This window comes from Ascidiella aspersa, chromosome 4 (assembly GCF_963924565.1).
Source record: "Ascidiella aspersa chromosome 4, kaAscAspe10.2, whole genome shotgun sequence".
Lineage (NCBI taxonomy): Eukaryota > Metazoa > Chordata > Ascidiacea > Phlebobranchia > Ascidiidae > Ascidiella > Ascidiella aspersa.
The window spans coordinates 4,277,465-4,303,625 of NC_139450.1; the positions used below are offsets into that span (position 1 = coordinate 4,277,465).

At 37.5% G+C, this 26,161-nt stretch overlaps 1 protein-coding gene across 1 annotated transcript; it reads right to left on the minus strand.

Moving 5' to 3' along the window:
• Nucleotides 1-254: 254 nt before the first annotated feature.
• On the minus strand, nucleotides 255-24,595 carry LOC146146735 (uncharacterized). The gene is made up of 7 exons (XM_083387012.1): nucleotides 24,082-24,595; nucleotides 23,511-23,939; nucleotides 10,343-10,410; nucleotides 3,903-4,018; nucleotides 1,448-1,690; nucleotides 840-1,036; nucleotides 255-367 (listed from the first exon to the last, which is right to left on the minus strand). Exons 1-7 carry the CDS (start codon nucleotides 24,593-24,595, stop codon nucleotides 255-257), a joined length of 1,680 nt encoding a protein of 559 aa, XP_083243138.1.
• Nucleotides 24,596-26,161: the final 1,566 nt, after the last annotated feature.

Genomic DNA, 26,161 nt, shown 5'->3' on the forward strand with positions numbered 1-26,161 from the left:
CGGCTACTACTGTAAAGGTTCATTTTAAGTCGGGCCCAAAGTGAACAAAAACGCTCTTGTTAATCGAATTTCGAGATTTTCTTAAGGTTTTTTGATCCTCCGGCCAAAAAGCAGTCAGTTCAAATTCGGATTAATGACAAAAGCAAAAAAGGTCAAACCACAGCCCAAAACTCAAAATTGCCCTCAAAACATACCCTTGGTCGAAAAACAACCCCATAAAACAAAAAGCAAGCAAAAAAACGCCCGAAATCAAATTACCTTGGCATGCATGCTGTTGCTTCTCTGTTTGGTTGGTAGCCTGCCCTGCATTGGCACGATCCGGTGGGCACGGTCCACTCGCCGTTACTGTTGCAGCGGTACATGGGTACTGTGGGTGAAATTGGGGTTAATTTATGTTTCAGCATGAATGCCTTGCCTCGTTTTTTGTGGTTGTGAGAAATGGATTTCTCGTACAGGAATTTTGGTAGTTTTAGCCATACGGTTTCAATTAACATTCTATTTATCAAGAGTTCTAACACAGATACATAAATTCATACTTTTGTAAAGTCAGTTTGGCTAACTTTCATCAAGCCACAATTTAATTGGCTTTATCCAACAAATTGCAAAATGGGAAAATCTAAATGATGAAAATTTAGACGGAATTTAATACTTTTTGCAAAGGTATTAGGAAGTTTGTTTGCAAATAATTTTTTTTAGCGAGTGTAAAAACACATCTAACTGTATACACAGTTATACACAGCGTTTTGTACAACTTAATAGTTTAAACCAGAATCAATTGAAAAAAAGTTGCGGATCATATACCAATTAACAAACTGTTTTGTTCAAAATTAAACACTCACCTATATTGTTGACGTAGACCGCATTGGACACACACTTTCCATCGACGGGAACAAGTGACGCCACTTCACCACCGGCCACGGTTTTGGGGAAATATGCCAGATTGTGGGTTGTTTCGGGGCAGTAGTGGAAATACAGTTTCATGCTCATTATCGACATACAGGCGCCTTGGTCTTGGATAGCCATGTAGAAACCGCGCCTATTGAAAGATATTAATTCTGAGGATTATAATTTTAATCGCACATATAGGCTACCAGTACCACTGACGGAGTTTTTCTTTCATTACTAACATATTGTTGGCAGGCGTGTCGTCAAGTCCCTTAAGGCTCACAGGAAAAATCGGTAATCAGCAGCTATTTTTAGAAGTGACGTTATTCGACAAACCACCACCACCTTGTGTAGAATGCATTTTATAAAGCAACATATTGCAATCACAACTTTACACTGCCCAAAAGCTTACACTGACATTATACACTAAAACAAGGTAAACTGACAATAAAATATCACAATTTTTCGCTTTTTAAATGCAAAAAATATCAATAAGAAAACTCTTAAACGTATTTTCTAGAGACCCTTATTTATTTACCCAGAAACCAGGCCCCACACGCACCTCTTTAGGGGTCCAATCTCCAGGGTCTTCTTGTTAACCCCTCCAGGTCCGCTATTAGAGTCATCAAACCGTTCGCCAGCGGCCACAGTATCCACCTTAATGTACGGTTTTTCCATCCAAGGGGGGAAAGTGGAGGAGGCCACATTAGAATCCGAAGGGTAATAGTAGATGCTGAAGGTCTCGCGGCATTCGCTGCACTTCATCACTGAGAACTCGATGTCTATGTAAACTCGCTGCGCCGATCTGAACGAATTGATTAGGTCAAGTTGTGAGGGCTTTAAGGTGTTTTAGTTACAGCTAAAAAAAAGTAGCAAAGGATCTACTAAAACTGGTGTTATTGTTTTAGTGTTCCGATAAAACCCTCTTTGTAGACGTCACTATAGCTAGTTATTTTGAGTAGAACATGGAAACCATTTAACAGTCGCTTTATTTGAAATAAGCGCCATTGTTTTAAAGTTCCAAAAAAATAAACGTTATCAAAGTCCGTACACAAGTTGTCACCATTCTTTTTAAAGTTCCACAGAAAACAGTGGTCATTAATGACGTCATAAACGTAAGTTAAAGCTAAAGTTGGACGTAATATCAAAGTCCAAATAACAGTATGCCACACTGTTTCAAATTATCAAAACAACAAGATTAATTGTCGGTTGCGCTTTAATCGTAAAAGAGCTTAGTAGACTTGCTATTCATCACAACGTGATCTGGTAAAGTCGACCAAACCTCGATTTTACACGTTGGTCAATGTTATGCTCTAGAAATATGGTCTGGGAACAATAGCTGTGTAAATACAAGCCTTATGCGCATTTAGTCGGCATTTTAAGCATACAAAGGGTTAGGAGCATAATAATTGCATTTGAACAAAGGAAAACGCAAAACCAACGGAGCACGGCTATATTCAGGGGCACGAGAACAATCTCTTATAGGATAATATACATGGGTTTGCATTGACAAATGTTGCTTTGTTGGAAATCCTACAAAATATGGAGCGTAGATCACATTTCATAGAAATATGAATAATAGTTTTCTTAAATGTTGGATTTGAAAATATTCAATATAAGTTACACACACATATGTAGTTAACAACTGTGATGTGTTTCTGGCCTGTCTTGCTCACATCATTGATCGACTGATTCAGTTAGTCTGCGCTTGCTTTCGGTGTACTTTGAAAGTAGGGACAACTTTTAGAGGCTGTATGGCAGCCTTGGCTATAGAATTGACCTGTAATAACCCCGCAGAAACGCAACGTCATAAAAGAGGTCAAAAATATCGCCGGATTCTAAATTCTTCCCCGAGCATGTGTTTGTAGAATTAATTTGGAGGCTAAAACTTAATCGTTTTGTGTGGATGCATTGCTAAAATAAAGTGCGAAATTGTCGAAAACTAAACTGTACGTAGGCCGGAAATGACTGGACACCGTAGGGCGGTTAACAGTGTCTAGTTTTTGCGTGACTATCGATCGTTGAAGTGACGCGGTCTCGTCTTTGTAGACCGATAAAGCGGCTACTCATCACAGATCGAGTCCAATTGAGAGAGAGTCAACCCTTCAGTTTTCGTGCCTATTATGGCTGGAGGTTGTAGGTGGGCGTAAGAACATATCAAAGCCCATACAGAAGTATAGGTAGCGTTTTGTGAAGGTTTCGAAAAAATCTTGAGATAATGGATGGAGGTTGTAGTTAGACGTTGAATAAATAAAAAACGTATTTGAAAACGTTTACAAAATGGTTTCCAATTCTGCACAGGCTTGATATTTATTTTACGTCTAACTAGAACCTCCAAACTATTATCTTAAAAATGATAAAAACAATTTTTAGGACAAAAAACACACCTGCTTTCAAAACAGGGAACCAAGGCTTAAAAAATAGGTCATGTCTTTTTTCTTGTCGTTTCACAACCACGTAAAAAAATTAAAAAAAGTTGGTTAAAAAAAATCTAACCATGTAAATTGAAAAAAAAAGCTGAAAATCAAGCAAAAACACGGCTGAAAACGGATCATGTTACTTCTTAAATCGGGCTTATCGAGAGTAACTTGGTGCCGTTACGCCCAGTCACTTAAGTCGCGCGTGACTCACAAGGTTTCCGACGCCTCGTTAGCTGTCCTACTCATGCGCGGCCGAAAAACGACTGTAATTTGCCCAAAATTTCCGCCCGAACTCATCACGTAGAAAGCCACGGTTATGCCACAAACTAGGAGCGGTAAAGCCAAGACACAAACAAGTTACGGCGACCAAGCGTCAAAAAACACATGCCCACGCCTGTTTTTACATTGTGTGGGAGGTTAAGGTTAAATTCACCTAAAAATTTAAGAAACTGACGATTTTTAGACTATTCTGAGACTTAGAATCACTAATTTATTTGCCAAGAATTGAATAACAAAATCGCACAGGGCGGTAACTTAAACCGCCAGAGGCTTAAAAATTTACAAAACCCTAAATAAGGTATAAGGTAGCAAACTTACTTTGCGTCAATGAAGGGTGATCTCGCCCAGTTATCCTGGTTTGGCATATCCGTGTTGCAAACCTGATAGAATCGGATTGTGCTTCCATTCGGATACAGACCGCTCGATTCTTCCCACTGAAAAAACATCGAAAATATTTGTTATTTTTCACTTATCAACCTGAATACAATTCTTGGTAGTTTTTTCAAATAAATTTAATAATACCGTTTTTCATAATTTTTTTAGGATAAGTAGAGTTTTGTTTTAAATGGCAATCGATAAAGTATCACTTTGTTTAAATCTTGCTCTAATAATAAAAATCGTCGTTTTTGAGCAGTTTATTATTAAGTTCATACGAAAAAGCGAATTTGTGGAAAATATGACGAAGTTATATTATCTGATGTTTGTATACCCTTACACTACTCAACCTAGATAACTTTGACCAAATAAATGTGTAGGGTAGGAATTCCATCGGCGCAAGTCAGATGCCCAATCAGCGCTCACTCACGCTTTCGCATAAAAACGCCAAGTTTTCTTATTTAAAGTGCGCAGAAAACCCGGCGGTCCTTTGAACCGACTGGCGTTGCGACCGCAGGAATCTTAACCTCCCGAATGCTGACGCAATACAAACTTGACACGATAATCCTCGATCGCATCTCGAAGCATAAGGTGAAGATTTGATCGCGAATCCGTGCCTAATTAACCCGCGCGACTTGCTTTTAACGATGCAAAAAGATGTCGCCCTGATCGTTTCGGAGCGAATTTCGCCGAGTCTCTTTCGCAAAAGATCTAGCGTCGTTAATCAACTTGCCTTCTCTGTTCGGTTTGTTTACGTGTAGGGCGCCTATATACAGTTGGGTAGAGCGAAATGCCACTGATCCATGAGAAGCAAAAATTCATAAATCAAAAGCCAACAGAAAATATTTTTTCAGTTGTGGCAATACCGACTTTGAAAGTTTAAATAATCAAGAAGTGATCTTCTTTCGGGGCATTTAAAAAAAAATGATTTTTTTTTCAGTTTAAATGATCTAAATGAATTTAACATCTTACGCGTTTTAAAAAATTAAAAAAAAAGACAAATTCGCCTTGTTTATGTTTTTTCAAGAAAAAAACGACTTTTCAAGTTGAAAAAAGCTAATTAGGTAATGTTTAGGCATATTTTTTAATTAGTATTGAATTTTGAGTTCAAAGTAACCTAATCTATGTACCTTTTTCGGGCGTTTTTGACATGACGAGTCACATTTTGTGACAAATCGGTGATGAGACGCAACAGAAGCCGGAAAATACACGCCCTTAACAGCTCAACGTTATGAGTAATGTCAACATTACGAAATAAGTGAGAAGAAACGGATTTTTATCACTTTCGCCGATCGACCAATTATTGCCCGATCACTGCTAGCCAGTAGGCAAATACACCACGGTACCTCTTCCCACAAAATGAGCCACGGCGATTACCAAAGCTACCTGTAGTGCCGTGGAAGGCTGTGTAAGGCCCCAACTACATGGGAAGGCATGTGACCGAAATAGCAGCAAGCTTCCTTCGGAAGGATTAGGCTTGACCTGAACATGCGAGTTACATGGATACGGAGCGGCTTAACTTACACCAGGCATTACAATGGCTGGATAACGAGGCTAATCTAGAAACTCAAGCTTTATTTCACCAAACTAGTTTCTAACAATTAATTTTTTTTAACTTTTTTTACGTTGTAAATGATTGAAACGGTTTTGTAGGTTTATTGTGCTAGTATAAAATGGTTATTTATAGGCCAACCTTACAATGACTAAAAAATGTGACTAAAAATTCAAAGGGTACGTTTCGCAAAATTAATTTCAAACAATGGAATGAATATCAAAGCCCAAACAGAAGTAGGTAAAAATTTTGAACATTTTGATTAAATCTTAATTCAAAACGTTCAGAAATTGCTACCTACTTCTCTATGGGCTTTGGTATTCATTAGAAGTCTAACTACAACCTTCAGCCATTGTGCTCCGAAATTCCAAGCAGTTCTATTTAAGTCCTGTACAAAAAATGACCAATTGTGATAAAAAAGCGCGAAAAAAAACAGGTTAAAAAACGGTGCCTGTGCCGTTTAAAAGCGGTCCAGGTAAGGTATCCAATCTCTAGTATCGCGCTTCATACAAACAACTTCGAGGTAAAGCGAACGGTCGGCTGGCAACTAGACGGCAACCAAACAAACAAAGATGAAACGGAATGCGCGGAATCCAGCAGCGCCGGTCGGACAACATTGAGCTTATAAATAACACACAGCAACCTTATGAGTACAGAGGTACCAGTCGCTGCCTCTGAATGTAGCTTTTTGGTGGCAAAATCTTGCCGGATTTTTGCATTTGTTTGTATACATACGGCGTGTGGCACTTTCCCGTTACGCAGACTGCTCTAAGCGTTTTAGCGTAAACGCAGCGGTTTAATTAAGGTTGGCTCGAAAAGATTACGTCATTTTGTACGACGATTACGTAATAAAAACGACAACAAGTTGAAATTGAAATAAATGATTTATCAGAGCCATCAGTGTTTACTACAAACCAAGACAGATTAAGCGACCAAAGTAGGCATAAAGTCATTTCAAGGCTATGATAATTAAAAAGAGGGAAGAATGTATATCCAAACTTCTATTAAATTTATCAGCAAGTTTATAAAAGTGTTTAGACAAATTTGACAAAATATTAATGACATGGTTAACTTATTAAGTTACAATATGGGTATCAATATTGTTAAATATAACAGTTTTTAAGGTTACGCACTTTTCTGGGTTTAAGTGGGCGAGAAATTTGCTTTCTTCAAAGCGTTTCCCGTCGATATTTCAAGCAGGTGTCGATTCACTTGTTTAAAGGCAACACATGACGCAATATAGGCGTCAAAACTACGGGTTATATCTCGACCTTCATGCCACAATGCTTATGGTTGAGTTGGAATGGGCTGTTTGCTACAGTTAGATACCCATCCCATCCTATTTACAACGCTTTTGGCGTGATTACGTATCTGTATTTTAGTGACCCTAAAAAATCCAGCCGCCATGTTAGCTTTAAATAATTGCCTAATTATATATTACCACGATTATAAAGGCCTATATAAAGTAAAGGCCTCATAACCGTAAAATACACATTTTTTAACAAGCATAACTTGGAGTTAATATTGATATTTAGTATACCACCGTTGGCTATTTTTTTTTATATCGTACCGATATTTTTGTGCCACTTCGATACCAAAATAATCAAGCGTTTTTGCCATGACCATTTTCTAGCTGCTAACGTACGTTTGTCGAATAGTTTTCGTCAAAAATATTCAAATCAACACGGTGGTAATGGTATTGAGGCAGAAAACGCCACAAAACAAAGTTTCGCATGGGCGCGTGCTTAAATTGCACGCTTGGTAAAAAGGCGGTAAAAACAGTTTTTGTGCGGCTAGTGGGAAATGAACGATATCGCGTGCGAATTGGCTTCAGAAAAACAAGGCCCAGCCTACCAAAAAACACACAGAAATCCGGGACAAGTTTTGTCAATCGGTTTTAGCGAGAAACCGCAAGAAAAGAACATATAACTGGTAACCGCGGTATAATACACCACATACGGTGTACCACCAGAAAAAGCGTTCGTTTTCGTTCTTTTGAAAGGCGCCAGCCAACCTTAGGAGCATTGACGAAATTCTCCTGCGTTTGTGCGCCGCGCGACGCTGTTTGTTCGCCCCATTGTGTGGTCATAACGCCCCTTTTCAATTGCGCAATTCGTCGCTTTATGAAGACCGCCGTAGTAAATCATTTAATAGTTCCGTGTTTGCCAACCTTAGCTGCTACGCGATTCAAAACCCAAGGTAAATTTTTTTCTTAAAGACGCACGCGTCGGCTGTTTAATATTCTCGAGCCGTAAATCGCAAAAAGGTGTGGTTTTTGTAAAGGTTTAATACCCCGGTGAAATATTATGACTGAAATCACTGGATCAAACAGTTTTCGAAACGCTGGTTTCCAACGTCAAAGCACAAAAAAAAACTTCTTAAACCGTTAACAAGGGTATATTTTGACAATGACACGATGTTCCGTATTTAAGCGTTAAATAACAAGTGTTTCAAATTTAAAAGATTAATTAAAAGCAGCTTGTAATTTTGATAATTCTGATGTTGTTCTTTTGGCAATGGACTGCATACTGTTAGAATTAAAAAGGGTGTAACTGAGTTTAATTAGGGACTTGTTAAAGTTATGGTACCAAAAATGGTAAGAACCACTAACCTTTGACCAACCAGGTAGGAATAGTGTCTGTCATAAAAGTCCTAGCTTTTGTCGACGGACGAGAATTTAATGAAGTACGCTCGCCAGAGACCGCTTGAATGACGTAACCGCTTTAATGTCGATATCGACTTTAAAGGTCACCGGATAGATGCAACTTTGTTGGAGCTAGGGTGTGTAAAGGGCCGTAACTCAATTTCCCTTACCTATCTAGCCATGGCGATATTGGATTTAAAAGGGGATCTTGGGCAGACAACTTTAGAATGCTGTAGGAAATCGCTGCCGTTAAATTTTTGAGTTTTTTTTAGCATATTTGGCCTAAAAGCATTGGGTCGATTTAACGGCAAATTAAAACAAAAACAGTTTTTTTTCATTTATTTCGCGGTTTGAATTCATGTTTATGACCAAGTGAAGACCGATGAGTATCAAGAACTATGACCAAGTGCTAGTAAGCATTGAGGAATACCAGTATCTATGACCAAGTGCCAGTAAGATTGAGGAATACCAGTATCTATGACCAAGTGCCAGTAGGCATTGAGGAATATCGATATCATGACCAAGTGTTGTCGAGCGCTTCAACGTGTAAAAATGTTTTCTTCGACTTTGGCCAAGATATCAAACAAACCGCCGCGGGTTAAATTCATTCTTTCGCGTTTTTGAGAGCGATTTTCGGCTGAATTACTCCAAACAGCCTGGTAATCTCATGACTGGCTTTGACGTCGTTTACCACGCAAGTATAACTACGTACTCCCTCTTCAAACTGCGCAAATCCACCGTCCGATGTGCACCTGTTCGCGTCTTAAACGCATTCCAAGCTTTGGAAGTCGACACGAAGCCAAATTGAGCGCCTACCTAACCTACCTACCTACGTCGTTTCGGTAGCAATTTGTCGAAAGTTAATATCGCGAATGGCGCGTACGCCAAACAGACCCCCGGTCGTAAAAAGCTAGCGTTCCGTTTGATCTTGGCCCAAATCGATTAAGTGGTCGAAAAATCCTGGCGTATCGCGTCTCGGGCACACAGCACACCGTTCGGTTTGTTTGTCTCAAAAGGCCACCTTAGGGCTTTCGCTTCTTGCTGTAATTTAACACCGCGAGAAAAGTGGACGAGATTAAGGCGACGGGTCAGGGTTTAAATGACCACCGATCCCCTCTCTTTTTAAAGCTTTTAAAACAGTGTTTCTCAACCTATGGGTCGCGACCCAAAATTGGATGGCCGTTTGATTTGGTTGGGTCGCCGACTGCAGTAGTTTTGTATGGTTGGATTTATTTGAGATTGGTTCTGAGCAAGATTTCAACAAAATTTGAGAAAATTGCGGGAGCAATACGCAGGAATGGCTCATGTCAATTAAATTCCAAACAAGTGGGGAAAAACACTCTGAGCACAAAAGTAGGGAAAACAGGAAGCATAGTCATCTATATCGGTAAAGTATATTGATTATGCAGAGCACCGTGCCTTAATATAATTAAAAAAAAAATTCTTTTTAAAATTATGAAAAAGGTAACAATCGTAAATTAATTAAAACGACGTAAAAGTAGGCAATACTCCTCAACTCATAAAACCGAAAAAAAAATGTTTCAAATCGAACCAGACGAATGTCGGCACCTCTCTATTAGCGAGTCATGCGAAATTGCTTCGCGTCTTGTCGGTAGCAAGTATGCACTTAAAACCGCCGGAATTAATCGTCAGTTTATTGCACATCAGGAGCCGAAGCTACCCTTCTAATTACAAGAGGCTGTCTCCTGCTCGAGTTTGCGCAGAGTTCAGTAAAATAACTGAAGAGTTTATTCTAATGACCACTGAGTCACATACTAAAATAATTCGAGTGTCTCAGTCAACCCGACTGATTTTGTTTAGATTTCGGCCATTTTTTGGCCCTTTACACCTACAGATCAGTTTGAATGACGCCTTTATCTCCTACTAGCTCCGTTTTTTATACATTTCTAAAAAGGTCGTATATTGCAAAAGGCAGAATCAACTGTCATTTTGGTCAATTAAGGTAATTGTCGTTATGGTATTATCCTGAAGTAATTTTGGATTTACGCTTTTATAAAATACTTGAATAACTTCAAACTCCCGTTTTGAAATCATTTTAGAATATATAATATGACATTTCCATTTCAGACAAAATTTTAAACAATTTTACGTTTTCGTTTTAATAATAAATAAAGCAAACCTTCAATAAGTATTTGTTATATTTCAATCATAAAATAAATCACTTACGGCTCCGTATGCGGGGTGCAGGGCCCATTCTAAGTCGCTAGTGGCTGCCTTGGTGTTGTAGAGAACATCTGGAAAAACACAAAGTTAAAAATTCACTCCCTGTTATACTGTGCAAGTGTCGACACACTGACTGTGTGTTCTAAGCTCAATTAGGCATGAACTTTGGACATGGATTAAAATCGACTGAGTTTAGGTTTAACGCCCAAAACGCAGGTGCGTTATGAAGATAATCCTGACTAGCACTAAACAAACTGGGCTCCTGAATTGGTTTCAAGCCTTCAACTTTTATAAGTCCGTTAAAATTGCCATTTTGATTGACGTTTGGCTTAGTTTATAAAGACTGGTGTGGATTAGAATGAATTTCAAAGCCCATACGGAAGTGATTGATTATATCTTCGTCTCACTACAACCTCCGCCATTAACTTAAGATTTATTCGAAATGTTCATAAAGTGTGGTTACCTACTTCTGTATAAGCTCTGATATTCATTCTAAGTTTAACCACAACCTCCAACCATTATTCTACAAAGTTCGGTATAGATTAGGTTAATAATTAAAAATTTTAAGGCAAAAAGTTTTAACGATTTAAAACTCTTATCATAGGCTAACCTATTTTATAAGGCATCCCTTTTTTAGTTAATTTCATAAATTTTGCGTTGTTTTAAAAAGCACAGAAAAACATCGCGTTCTCGTGTGAAATCAAGTCGCAAAAGTGGGCGCAAGTTTTAATCCAATCAAGACACTATAGGCGACGCTGAATGGCTGCCAGCCACGGCTAAGCGAGAGAGCTAGTTTAGGTCGATTGTCGGCGGCGCGCGCGCCCTTTGTCGCCATTCACGGCAAACAGCGAAAGGGTTTTAATGAAGGGAGCAAAGTGGGTTTGGGAAGGCTGGGATTTTAGGACCACAGAGGCGACTGGTGCTTTGATTTTGCTTCGCATAAAGCGGGCGGTGGCAGGTTCACATTAGGTTAGCACAATGCGCGGCAATTAGAAGCGAAACTTTAAAGGGAAAGAACATGGAAGTAATTTTTTTATTCCACTTTGTCGCGACAGGAGACTTTGGTTCATTTGTTAACAAAAAGCGCTATTTTTTCGTGTTTTTTGGACAATTTTTAAATTGTTTAAGTGGGTTTCGTACACAAAGAATGAGACCAGTACATTACAATACAAATAAGGATTTTAAAAAGTATTTTAAAAATGTTTTTTGGTGAAAAGACAAGACAAAAAGCGGTTTGTTTTAAAATACAGAAAAAACGTATTTCACGCATTTCGCAATAAAACGTAAAAACGTACACACGTTTAAAATTGCGTACGAATATCAAACGAAAGTTGCCAGAAAAAAACTCAATCGCGCCAACCTTAAAAAAACGCAAAATCGGTCGTGCGCGACACAACATCACGCTGGCAAACCCGAGTACACAGGAATGTTCGCATCGAAAAAAAACGCCTATAGTTGTCTCTTTGCGTAAGGAAAGGCGAAGATAAGAAATCGGAGCGACGTAAAATTCCGCGCGTAAATAACCGAGGCGTCGGTATCAGCGACGAGCGTGCGTCAGTGCCAAGAACGTTTAGCGCTGACTTGTCTTGGAAGGGAGAAATGAATAAGTTACTTAAATGCGTCGATAAACGACGTTGAAACTATGCGGTGTTTGACGCAAACTGGCAGCTGTAGTTCTTAATTCATTCGCTAATGTTTTAAAAACTGATGTTTTATGCCATAGGAAATTAAGCCATTTTGTCTCGAAAAGCCAAATTGATAAAGACTTGGCCATTTTTATTTCATTTTTTTAGCAACGATTTGTATTTTTGTTGTTTTGAGATCAGGTGCTTACGCCATTTTTCCTTCATTTTCACAGTAATTCTCAATTTTCTTTACTAAGTTTAAGTCAACTATAAATTGGATAATATTATAAAACCATTACTTTTCGCCATCAATTTGATATTTAGCATTACTAGTTCTTAAGTTAAAACCATGGGAAAGTATTTAAATCAAATTAGGTGCACTTAGCAAATCGACCGTCTCTTATCTTGAGCCAATTGGCACGTGTTAGACTTTAAGCATCGGAGCCGGGGTTTGCTAGACACGAGCGAGCCGTTCAGGACGATTTTAGCAAAGTTATCGACACTCCCCGCGTACCAGCCACTGCCTGGACCCGAAAACTGCAAGCACACATCGAAATTTCCCTAGATCCGCCGATTTTGATACAAAGTATCGCTTCGCGGGGCACACGTGTTGTTAGAAGACCACAAATCGTTCGGCAATTTTCGACGAAATCACGAGGTTAAACTTGAACGAAATAAAGTGCACTTTTACTGAAAATTCACAGCTGATTTATGCGTGAAAACCGCTGTGATTTTGTCTGATTTTCTTTAACAATTTTAGCCTATAGTTTCACGTTTATTTTGGAAATTGTGATTATACAGCAAGTTGATTTTCCCTATATTTTAGGTAGACAGTTCTAATTTTGTTTAAAAGATCATTAATAGCTAATCAATGAAAAATTTTTCAAAATTTATAACGTAAAAATACGCTAGTGTTTTTAATAAACAGGTGACATCATAAACTTTCTACAAACTTCTGGACTTCTTTCAATTTTTTTACGCGCCAACCAGAGCGTACATACTTTATGACGTAGGCAAACTTCAACTAGGTCTTTATTATTGTCGGCCATTTTTAACTCGGAAAAGTAAATATTGATCAAAAATCTCGCTTCATCCTTGCAATAATTTGTTCCAACGACTAAATAGAGTGACGATGTGCATTATGTAAAATATATATTTTTCTCTTCTTGTTTTTCAAGTGACTGACTTTAATGGTATTTCAGAATAGTCTTACGTATATTTGCTAAGTTAAACTTGTTTGACGTCAAAATCTTATTTTAAACCATAAAGTACTTCAACACAAAACAAATATTTAAAACAAAATTAGTTGACTTTTAACTTTGGTCAAAATCAAACCATTAAGAAACAAAAGTAGTTAAACAACTTACGTGTTTCGCTTGAGACTTCCGTTGATAATAGTAGCAATGCCGCTAATAAAAATAGCGATTTTTCTAGGTTTCCCATTGCCAGTAATGCGGCAAATCAGTCGTTGAAATGGACGCGAGGTCTTTCTTTCGACTTCCTTTTTAATAAAGCGATTTTCCGCAGGGTTTGTAATGCCTTTGTAATCCGCGAACGTACAGATATAAGTGTTATGTGCAGTGGTGCTGCTATTGTTTGCTGTCCTACTGTGTTGTCGCGTCTGTAACACAAAAACAAGGGATGCCGTTTAATCCGTGAAGGCCGTAGTCTGCTGTAAGGCGTGTTATCCTGGGATTTCGCCAGCTATATCTGCTGCTGTCGCATTGCGCAGAAATCTGATCACAGCCTTTAAAAGCTTTAAAACAAACAGTATTTTTTAGATTTAATTTACACCTACAAGTTTTCAGTTTTTTTACGATTCGCATAAAATTTTTAACCGATGTATTTTTAGCTATTTTGCGATTCGACAAACAATGAACACTTACAATTGTTATTGTTTTTTTCCAAGTCTACACCTACACCATTTTAGTAAAATTTCCAAAATACTGCAAATGTACACCTTGACATTCAAATCTATTTTTACTGATTTTTCACGGTTGGTGTCAAAACGATCTTTAAAAACTGAACTTTACCGTAAACACTAAAGATCGAAAAATAACTCTTTTTCTCGTTTATTGACAGTAAAATATTACAGGTCGAAAAACAAACTTGTAAATTTTTCGATTTCTAAAGCCAACGTTCTTCTTTAAATCTGTAAGTGTAAAACCTCTTGGTGCCAGTTAACAGTAAACTTCGCCAGGCTGTTTGGACAACCTGTATTTGACTGCTTTAAGCAAACAAAAGCCATGGGCCTGTCTAGCTATGCCGAATAAGTAAGGTCTTCAAAGACAGTCGCGTCAAAACTAATCTGTTTTCCTAATGATTTGTACCTAAACAACTAATCCTATTAAATTGAAACACAAACGATACTGTTTTGCCTTTTATAAACGACAAAATATTCCACTTTTGGCACAATTCAGCCACTGCCAAGTTCGAAATACACTCGCATAAAAACTAGTATTTTCGAATGACTAGTATTAGAGCAACTACTATTTAAGTACTACACTAAAAACGAAAGCTACCGTTTATGTCATTTTAAAACTAAAACAGATTTTGCCGTAAACACTGACCAGCTAAAACCGCCAACGACAAGTTATAAAAACAGTGGCATTAAAATTCAACTGTTTCTAAAAACTCGCATCCAATTATTTTGTTTAAAACTGGTATGTAAACAAAACTCAAACGATACTGTTGCTAGCATTTATACAAAAACAACCATTTTCCTTTGATTTCAACTGTCTAACAGTTCCAAATAGTCCAGTCTGTTATCTAAACATAGACAACAGCACCTTGACAGCAAATCCAGCCAGACACTGCGGGCTGAAACATGGTTGGCGCAAATCCGGCAGCGACTGACAGATAAGTGCGCCCAAGGCTCGAAGCAAAAGCGTGTCGGCGTTTTTTCTTCGTTTCTCTCCCGCGAAATCCTTTCTCCTGCTTTTTTCGCCGGCCGCCGACTGCCGCGCCAAGTTGTTCTGTAATGGTAAATTAAGAATTTCTGCACGTCTGATAATGGCGAATTTACTGTCAATAAGTAAACTGTTTTTCTTTGTCATACAAGCAAAAAAATATAACTTAACTTGGGATGAATACCAATTTTACGTCTAACTACAACATCTTGCCATTATCTTAAGATTTATTCGAAACATTTACGAAATGCTGCCTAATTCTGTATGGGCTTTGATATTCATTGACGTTCTACAGCTAACTACAACCTTCGGCCATTACTGTATCTTACAATTTATTCAATATCGAAAAGTTCAGTAAATGCTCGCGACTTATCTATGCACTTTCATATTTATTTACGTCGAAACTGCAACCTCGAGCTATTATGTTAAGGTTTATTCGAAAAATTCACAAAATGCTACCTATACTTCTATATGGACTTTCGTATTCATTTTATGTCTATTTCTAACTTCAGCCATTATGCTCCGATCTAACAAAACTGCAAGCGTAAAAATTCTCAGTAGCTTAGAAGCAATAATTTGACCAACACTTCTATTGGATTAATCCTGTACTTTCTCCAATTCCAAATTACATTAGTCACAAATGCGAAAGCAAAAATGGTTATGGCCAATTTATCAGTCTATTCTTGTTAAAGCTATGGAAGCGACAAAGCGTTTTTCTTTTTTTTTTTTTTTTTTTTTCCTTTTTTGTGGAATTTTGTAAGAAAATCACGCCCAGCCTTTTATCTCGTGCGTCGGGGCAAAGCTTAGGTGATGTAACCGTCGAAAAATTCGCTCAAAATTGTTTATTTTAGGGCGTCTTGTTCGTTCTTCAGTTGCGTGCATCACATGCTCTATTACGCAATGGTAAACGTGGTATGTTAAGTGAAAGCCTAATCTGTTTTAAATTGTCCTTGATTAAAATTGAAATTACCGTTGCACGACGAAGTTTGCATTTAATGACAACACAAACTTTCCCTTAGCTGTCGTGTAGAAATTTAAATAAATACAGTAAAATTTGATGGAGTAGCTTTAGCTAATATCTTGGGCAGGACTTTTTTCAAATAAATAAAATCAGTCCTAATTATACAATACCAAAAACAATAAATCTTAAAAATCTTTATAATTGTTCCTAATTATTTATAAAAAAAAATAAAGGCATTTTCATCAATTTGCCTTATAGTATATAGCTAATAAAAGTTTAGGCATCATATGCCAGTTTAATTTTGTTCCTTCATAAACTTTTTAGGTTATTGACGACATAACCTCTTACAATCGACCGGAATTATATCGGCGAAGTATTGGTCGATATACTGATCGAGCAGGAGTAGAGTTTGTGATTTTTTCACGGCGGTTAGTAATCTTGAAAAGTAACAGAGATAATTTTATGAGAAACCGAAATCTTTAAAAGTTTGACCACAAGAAACTAAATAAAAAATGTGTGATGAAGATACTGGTTAAAGTTAAATAACTTTACATATTTTTAATTCGAAGAAAAAAAAAATAAGATCAAGACAAACTAAACTTGAACAACAGCCTATTGAAATTAAATGACCGCCAAAAGCAGTCAAAGTTTGCACAATATTAAAAAAAACTAAAAAATATATTTTTAAAGACTACAGTCAGGTTTAAAGTGCATGAGAAACCCAGGGTCTTTGGCGCAGCTTATACAAATTAAGTCAGACTTTGCCTTTCGGAACCAACTGTACGCCAAAAACGCAGTCTTCAAGGTCGCCATCGATCATAATTAAGCGCGCACGCTTTCGCGGCAGCTAGTCAAATACAGCCCTGGTTTTCGCCCTTTCGTGTGATCAAAGCTATGTTACATTTGCAGAGTGACGGGCGCAAGCAAAACTAGCGGTCACTCGACGGTCAAGGCCCCTGGAAAGTTTGCTCAGTTGGTCACCCGCTGGTATCTTGATAAGAAGCCAAACACCTTGCTCTCAATTCACCACCAGCCGTGCTTTTTCACACAAATACTGTACGAAAGTGTACAGTCGCAGCTGTGCGGGTTTAATGTGGTTGCTGTACAGTAGAAATAGCCTTGGCTCAATGCTTTTTCTAGCAGCGAAAACTTAGCAAGGTATTTTATACAGGAGTGTACATGAAAAATACATTTCTATTAACCACCAACTGCATGTGATACATGATGACCTTAACTGTATTCTATTTCAAACAGCAAAAAATAAAACAGTTTGCACGGCCATTTTAAAGGTATTGAACACGTTGTTATTTTAACTACCAACGGTGTAAGCAGACTATAAATCAGAGGCGGCCTTAGGTGGATTTTACTTCAAGCTGCGAAGAATAAACCACTTTTTACGACATTTTTACAGGGAGTAAATTTTAACCCTATGACAGCATTGAATACCTTGTCCTATTTTACAGCGAAAAACTCTATAAATGCACCGAATTGAACACCTTGTTCTAATAAAGCAGACCCAGTGTGAGTAAAACACAGGTGACCTTGTTGAATTCTGTTACCAGCATCGAAAAATCAAACAACTTTTACGGGGCATTTCTAGCATTGTTCACTAGTATAAAGCATTCACCTTGTATTTTAGTTGCCAACTGTGAGTGGTACAGAGGTGACCAGCATTTTATTTCCAGCTGCGAAGAAACAAACATTTTTCACGGCTTTTTCAATTGAGTGTTGCTTACAAAAGTATTGAACATCTTGTTCAAACTGTGTGTTCAAACAATGGCGCTCTTGTTTGTTACATTGTTAAAAACTCGTCACCGCACGACACTTCAAACATTGTTGCTTTTAGGTTGGTTTGATCAGGTGAACGATCATTTTAGTTAACTGAACATGAGAAACAAATTGACTTCAATTTTAGACTGGATTTGGAAATGAATAGCTATCGAGTTATAAGCTCAAATTCTAATATAAGTGTTTTACAAGTGTTAAAAAGCTTTTGTTATTTTTTTCCAAAGGCGTTTTAAAGTCTAACGTGACTGTGTAACATTGTGTTATAGCGACATCGCATGGTTAAAATTATTGCAACATGATGGCGACTGAAATGCTGCACAAAACATTTTTTTGTCAAGTGATCGAAAAATCTTAGATAAAAACACTTATTTTACTACATTTAATTTTATAATATGCTAAAAAGTTCGTTGGAAATCGTTTACTGTTCAAGATTAGTCAAATAGCTAGTTTTATTATATGTTTAAATTATGGAGAATATTCTCCATTTAAATTGGCTGTGTATTTAAGTTTTTTCAAACTCAAACAGTTAGAAATTCATACTGTATTTAGAAATGTTAAGGTTGTTTGTCATAAAGTATATGACTCACTGCCTAACCCTTATCTAAATACCAATTGACATTACTTTTACGACCTGCCCCATTAAACGAACACGTAACTGCATTTGTTAAATATTTGTGTGACAGTGTTTGTTGGCGAAACAATTCAGGCATTGTTAACATTCGAAAATAATTATAAGAACTATTATGAGATAATGAAGTATTAAATTAAGAGATAATGAAGTATTAAACCGCTTGTTGTTATCGCAATATTATACTGTTCGTCTGATTCTGTGTAAACATCAGTATAACCTGTATGTGTGAATTTAAAATTAAATATCCCTGTATCTTTTTTGCCTTATGTGGTAATCTTTTTACACAAAACTTTGTCGTTATTTGGTAATTAAATAATTGTAGGAAATCATATTGTTGTAGATATATAAAAAATAGCGCAAATCAATAATAACCGATTTCAACTGATGTATTTTAAAACAAAGGCGAAAGTAAAAACTACTTCGTTTTATAAAATGGTATTTTTATATAAGTAGCTAAAAAATAAGGACAAAACTTCGAAATAATGATGGTATTTCGGCTAATCGCATTAACCGTTCTATGTGTCATGGCCACAAAATCATCGCTTTCCTAATTTCGTCCGTTGGCGTGAAATTCGTAGATGACTTTCCTTTTGTGTTTTGTGGGCAATTAGTCAAGTCTGCCGCCTTAGCGCAAAGGGATACAATGAAAACATACACAAACAACTTTTATTATACGGCGAGATTACGGACCGACACATACAGTTGCTAATTTTCGCTCTTTCGCTTCTGGCTATAAGTCTGTACACACCGAAACGCGCAACACAATACGCGGTTTATTTTTGTTTCACGAAAAACCCGCCGAAATGAATCATGTTTCCAGAAAAGCGAGAAAAAATGAGATTAAATTTAGCTCCGAATTCCAAGCGGGCGCCTCTCAATAAATATATTGAAAAATTGAAGCAAACAAGTAAATGATACTTTTATTGGATTTCGAGGGTACCCAAAGACTCTTTAAATCCTAAAACACGAGTACCACTATGTACGCTTATCCTAAAAATACACCAAAATGACATTTTGTGAGTCTAATGTTAAAAAAAACTTCCAGGCGAAATTAAGGCTAAAAATAAAAAAAAATCATTGAAAGATAATAATTGAAACACACTTGTATATCTTGCAGTTAACAAAATCTGATATACTCTTCCAAATAGAAACAGCGGACGAACGAAAAGGTTCCATAATTTGCTGGCACAATTTTTATATTTTATTCAGTGCGGTACAGCTTTCAATAACTAGTAACTTTCCAAAGATGTCTCCAGCACATTTGGGTATTTGGTGTTTTATTTTTTTTTACCCCCCTTTAATTATAAGGATTATTATTAAATCGCTATTTATGTACTTTATCAATATAAAAAAAAATTGAGTTAAGAAAAAAAAAATTGAGCACCAAAAAAAAAAATATCTACCAAGGATGTCCGATAATTGCTGAAAAATAATATTCTAATGACGTCAAACAATATCGGACCTATGTAAAGAGTTGGTGACGTCATTTGTCCGATACCACGGGATCGACACCGATCGTGAAATTAAGTAAGAAATCAAACCCTTTTTTCGCAAAATAAATTTCGACAAAAAAAAACAGGATTAACTAAAAATCAAAGATTCAAGCGATAACTTTTCCAGCTTGAGTTTCGTTCGAGGCAGATTCGATTTGCTATTTGTTTTGCCTTCGATCTGTAAGGCTTACTGTATTGTCATGTGATAGTCGGTATATTCGTAAATCTGTTGACGTAGGTTGGTCGTTGGGCGAAAGAAATCATCAAAACAACTCGATGTCGTAAAGAATTTTTTGTTTGGTTTCGTACGAAAAGGCAAGTCATTTTTAATGACTTCAGTCCCAGTCAAGTCATAATTAGAGCAAGTTAATTTCAAGTCAAGTGCTTGTCGAATTAAACGTTAAACTATCAAAATTAGTAAACCTATTCATGTGCAATAACTCAATAAAAAAAACGCAACACCTAGCAAATAAATTGTTCAGTGTGCAAAAATTCAAACAAATAGCCCAATTTTATCAAACAAAATTACCAATTAAACCAATTTACTTCAAGCCAATTCATTTCTCCAAAAGATTTAATTTAAATCAAATAGTTTTGCCCAAATTATTTGAAAACAGTAAATTAAGTGCTTAAGTCCTTACAACACTTCAATCGTGCATTGACAGTTGTATAAAGGCTTACTCATAGAACAAAACTCAAAATGGCTAAGGCATACAAATACCCCTCGGCACCTTTGAGCGTTAAAAATAGCATCCCAGGTTGTCACGACATTCTGGTTTGGAACCACTGGATAAAACGAACAAATGGCATATGCCGGAAAATTCAAACGACCATTAACTTTTTAAGATTATTTATTTTATGGACGGTTTGATAGGTTTTACTGACACCCTGTCACCGATTTACTGACACCCTGTCACCGATTTACTGACACCCTGTCACCGATTTACTGACACCCTGTCACCGATTTACTGACATCCTGTCATTGATTTACTGACACCTTGTCACCGATTTACTGACACCCTGTCATTGATTGACTGACACCATGTCACAGATTTACTGACACCCTTACACCGAACACTAATACACTGTCACTGATTAACTGACACCCTTTCACCGATTTACCGACACCATGTCACCGATTTACTGACACGCTGTCACCGATTTACTGACACCCTGTCATTGATTGACTGACACCATGTCACAGATTTACTGACACCCTTACACCGAACACTAATACCCTGTCACTGATTAACAGACACCCTGTCAAAGATTTACTGACAACCTGTCATTGATTTACCGACACCATGTCACCGATTTACTGACACGCTGTCACCGATTTACTGACACCCTGTCACAGATTTACTGACACCCTTACACCGAACACTAATACCCTGTCACTGATTAACTGACACCATGTCACCGATTTACTGACACCCTGTCATTGATTGACTGACACCATGTCACAGATTTACTGACACCCTTACATCGAACACTAATACCCTGTCACTGATTAACAGACACCCTGTCAAAGATTTACTGACAACCTGTCATTGATTTACCGACACCATGTCACCGATTTACTGACACGCTGTCACCGATTTACTGACACCCTGTCACTGATTAACTGACACCATGTCACCGATTTACTGACACCCTGTCACCGATTTACTGACATCCTATCATTGATTACTGACACCCTTACATCGAACACTAAACCCTGTCACTGATTAACTGACACCTTGTCAACGATTTACTGACACCCTGTCACCGATTTACTGACACCCTGTCAACTATTTACTGACACCCTGTCACCGATTTACTGACACCCTGTCAACGATTTACTGACACCCTGTCAACAATTTACTGACACCCTGTTACCGATTTACTGACACCCGGTCAACTATTTACTGACACCCTGTCACCGATTTACTGACACCCTGTCAACGATTTACTGACACCCTGTCAACAATTTACTGACACCCTGTTACCGATTTACTGACACCCTGTCAACTATTTACTGACACCCTGTCACCGATTTACTGACACCCTGTCAACGATTTACTGACACCCTGTCAACAATTTACTGACACCCTGTTACCGATTTACTGACACCCGGTCAACTATTTACTGACACCCTGTCACCGATTCACTGACACCCTGTCAACGATTTACTGACATCCTGTCAACAATTTACTGACTTCGTGTCATCGATTAACTAACACCCTGTCACCGATTAACTGACACCTTATCACCGATTTTACTGACGAGTGACATCGATTTACTGACGAGTCATGGACATAAAAACCTAATAAAGCCTAACTTAACTCATTCCTTACGGATACAAGAAGTAAAGAATATATGCTGGACTTGATGTTTAACATTTATACTGTAGTATCATTACCATTCTCGGTTATTAGAGATATGTAAACGTTCTCGAATGGACAATATGTTTTAAAACGTTTGGTACAGCAGACGAAATACAGTATACCTTGTCGGATATATGCTTAGATTACCAGCAAAATGATATGCCCAGAAAAATGAGAGCTTTAACTTTTAAGAATATTTTTTCCTTAGTTGTCGCTACGCTGGGTAAGGTAATTTTGCATTTAATTTAATTGCGTTTTAGATGAAAAAAGTACCCGCTTATATCTTTACGACAAGCATAATCAAGGCTATATAATACTTTCCAGATGAAATGTCTTATATTTGTTGCTGCGGTATTTGACGAAAACTATCATGCGACATTTATGATTTATCAGGTTTTAAAAACTATACCTTCTGACTATAGCAGGGGTTCTTAAATTTTTTTACCGCGGACCCCTAAAATTTTCTTTCATCTCGCGTGGACCACTGTAGGCAAAAAAAATTAAAAAATGACGTCATAAAGTGACGTCACAGTATAAATAACGACTTCATAAATTTGCTGATTTTGGTCCAAAATTGTGAAAGTGAAATGGAGTCTAAATACATTCAGTGCAAAACCGTTTTATTTTTAATTAAATTGATTTTCTTTAATAAATCTTCATGGACCCCCTACAACTAGTTCACGGACCCCCAAGGAGTCAAAGACCCCAGTTTAAGAACCCCTGGACTATAGGGATGCCAGATGCTTCCTTTTTTTATTCCGATTTCGATTAGCGATATACTGGACAAAAAGTTACGCGATCCGATCGAATACTGTGACAAGCAAAATGGGAAAAACTGAAATGTTCAATGGCATTTTTTCCAGGTTATTAAACAAAAAATTGCTTTAACGATAAGAACTTTAGTTACCTCAAGTTGCTAACTTAACATTTTTTTGTTAAATTTGTTTTCAACATTGAATCGCTGTGTTGGAACGAAAATCATGGCTTGAATTCCTATAATAATTTGATATCGGAACGGCTCCGATATCACCATTAGTATCGGACGAGTACCGATACTACCACTTGGCATCGGATATCGGTCCTATATTTTCGGGCATCCCTACTGCTGAAAGGGGTCACGGTTGCCTTATCAACCGGAATAAGCCTACTAGTTTTTTTATTTTGACAGTGCTTTCCACTTAGTCGAAAATTTAAGAGACTTAAAGTTGCGAAAATCACAGCAAACGCATAATAGCCTGTAGAAAAGAAGAAGGTTCAGTTATAACTTGAAACGCGATAATACGATTTCTGCAGGTAATTAGTTTTGCACTAGTGGCGTTGTGTCGGTACTTGGCAAAACATCCTGTTCCGCACTCAGTCTTTTGTTTTCTGGCGAAATAAAACACGTTACGAAGGTACAAGCTACCAACAGCGCACTCTGAAACACCAGCACACCAACTCCGCCATACTTGGTGAAAATCATTCTACCGAAAACGCAAAGTAACATTGATATAACATACGTTATTCCAGTCGCCCAAGCATTGACAAGTGTTTCATCGACGGGATAGGTTAATTGCGTTATCAGCTCCATCGATATAACGTACGTAAAGCCATTGAAAAACCCGAAGAGACAATTGGTCAGCAATATAGCGATTGGAGTTGATGTATAGATGCTTAACGTTAAAGCAACCGTTGCAAAAAGGTCGAGTAAAAGGCTTGCTATCATCAAGGACTTGTAGCACTTGCAGTAGTCGACCAGCTTCCCGCAAATTGTAAGTCCGAGTACATTGCTTGTGAACCACAGAGACATTACGATGCCACTGACGACATCTGGGAGCGGTCGGAGGCCTATCGGTGATGAAAATGTAAAACAACAAGCCCAGAAATGCTGGAATAATTGAAGCCACCCCGTACATCCATTGTAGAGCTCGCTGGCCGTTTTGCAAGGTCACTTGGCTTAAATTATACGAATAAGCATTGGTATCATTGCCTGTGAAGTACAGTAGACTCGGCGTCAAGACAGTAGCTACAATTTCCCCACAGCTCATGCCGATAAAATTTAAGGCTATTGCAGTGCCAACTTGGCATTCAGGAAACCATAGAATTGCAAACGACGATGGCAAACAAATCGAGATTATTTTGCCCAATCCCAAGAAAGCCTGCCCGACAAATATGAGAGCCATAAGGTTAGGATGTGTAAGAGCAGCTGTTACCAGTAGCATACCAAAAGTACTTGTGGCCGCCATCATAAGCACCATCAATCTAAGTCGTACTTTGCCTTTAAATATCAACCAGGCCAAGGGGATTGTAAAGAAAATCGAACTGATGTTTCGTCCGTTCATGAACCAATCCACTACAGAGTAATCAACTTCGAAAAATTGCGAGTAAAAGTTGCTGATCTGTCCGAAACTGGCAAAAGACAGGCCCACGCTTAACTGGAAAAGGGCAATTCCGATCAGAAAGAACCACCTTCTTGTATAAAGCTTCCTGCCTTTTTTCTCCATTCTTGTATTGGCTTATATTTCTTAAAATTGTCCCAAATCTTGAAATTGCCAGACTAAATCGAATGTATTCTTTTCTTTATTAGATAATATACAACCGTTTATTTGTCGCAAGTTGTTTTTCCACTTGTAGCTTACAGTTAATTTCCAACAAGTTGTTTTCTATAAACCAGTGACCGACTTTTCAATATAACTCCCTCGCGTAGTTTTTGCAGTTCAGTTCCAAAAACATAGCCGCTTTCTGTCATAAAACAACAAAAATCAGTTGGTCAGTGATAATCAAACCTGTTGGTTGCACTGAACGTGTGTGATGCTGGAAATCGCCTTGACCCAATTGTAAGATAAATGTCGACCTCAATTCCTGAACAGTAACAGCAGAGTAGTATAGCAAAGCTAGCAATTCAGGTCAGACACTTTTCTAAGCCTAAATATATATCTGTTAACATTTAGGCTTAGAAAAAGTATATATACAAATTATATATAGTAATATTTCGAATGAATTCATACTGACGATGCCTTTGTCGTCTATATCTTTTAACATCAATCAAAAGTGTCTGGCCTAAATTTCTAGCATTGCCAGACTATTCTGCCGAATCAAACACATATAATGAAACCCAAATAGATAAATGTAGGCGAACTGTATAGTGTTTTTGCCGACTAACAACAAATCGCTACGACTTGCACATTACAGACGAGATGTGTAGCCGATAACGTTTTGTCACAGTAAAATTTCCTGCTGCCAAGCGTTGTTTTGCATTTTAGCTTGATCAATCAAAACTTTCTCAGCTTGCCGCGCACTTAGCACTCCGTGCCACAATTTCTATAAAAACAAAAGTTGAACTGAAAGCCACAGATTAAATTTGGATACAAGAGCCGACAAAAGTATACGAGATAGCATTTTAAGAGCAGCTACATCGATTCACTTTCACCGGTTATATTTTGGGCTTCAGCAGCAATTTAAACAGGCTGCTATTTAAGCCAACCCAGGCAATAAAAATCATTCGACATTTGGCCAGTAAAGTAACACATGGACTGTAAATAAGGCCAATTTATATTAAAAAAAAGATAAATCATAATAATGTACACATTTTCGGCTTTGTATTCCGTAAAAAACTTTCATAAGAAACTTTTTAGGATAAAAAACAAGAAAATAGCCCACACAGTTGGTAAAAGTCAAAAGTTGTAAATGTTATAATGCTAAGTTAGTGTTTCTCAATATTTTATGGCTAGCGAAACCCCTCAGAAATAACAAATAGATTGCGCACTCCTAAAATATTTTTCCGTAGGTAATTCACTAAAATAACAAACCATAATCGGAACTGGAACAGCACACATCAACTCTACACAACGCAGGAAGTTAAAATTGGATTTATTCCACTCTAATCTTTATAAATAAGTTATAGAGTTGAGCAAAAAATCAGATTCCTAAAGATTCCCAAATAAGTCGCGGCACCCTTGAGCATTAGAAAAGAATCCGAAAATGCTGCGGCACCCCGGTTGAGAACCACTATGTTTTATGGGACACACAATAGGCTATGTTCCCGTCCTTGCAAACCGTATTCAAGCAGC

Excerpts from the sequence above, each read along its gene's own strand:
- LOC146146735 (XM_083387012.1), bottom strand. The coding sequence starts at position 24,595 with ATGGAGAAAAAAGGCAGGAAGCTTTATACAAGAAGGTGGTTCTTTCTG. Across the intron at positions 23,940-24,081 it reads GAGTCTACTGTACTTCACAG|GCCTCCGACCGCTCCCAGAT; the intron begins GCAATGATACCA and ends CATCACCGATAG. Across the intron at positions 10,411-23,510 it reads GAGTGCGCTGTTGGTAGCTT|ATGTTCTCTACAACACCAAG; the intron begins GTACCTTCGTAA and ends GTGTTTTTCCAG.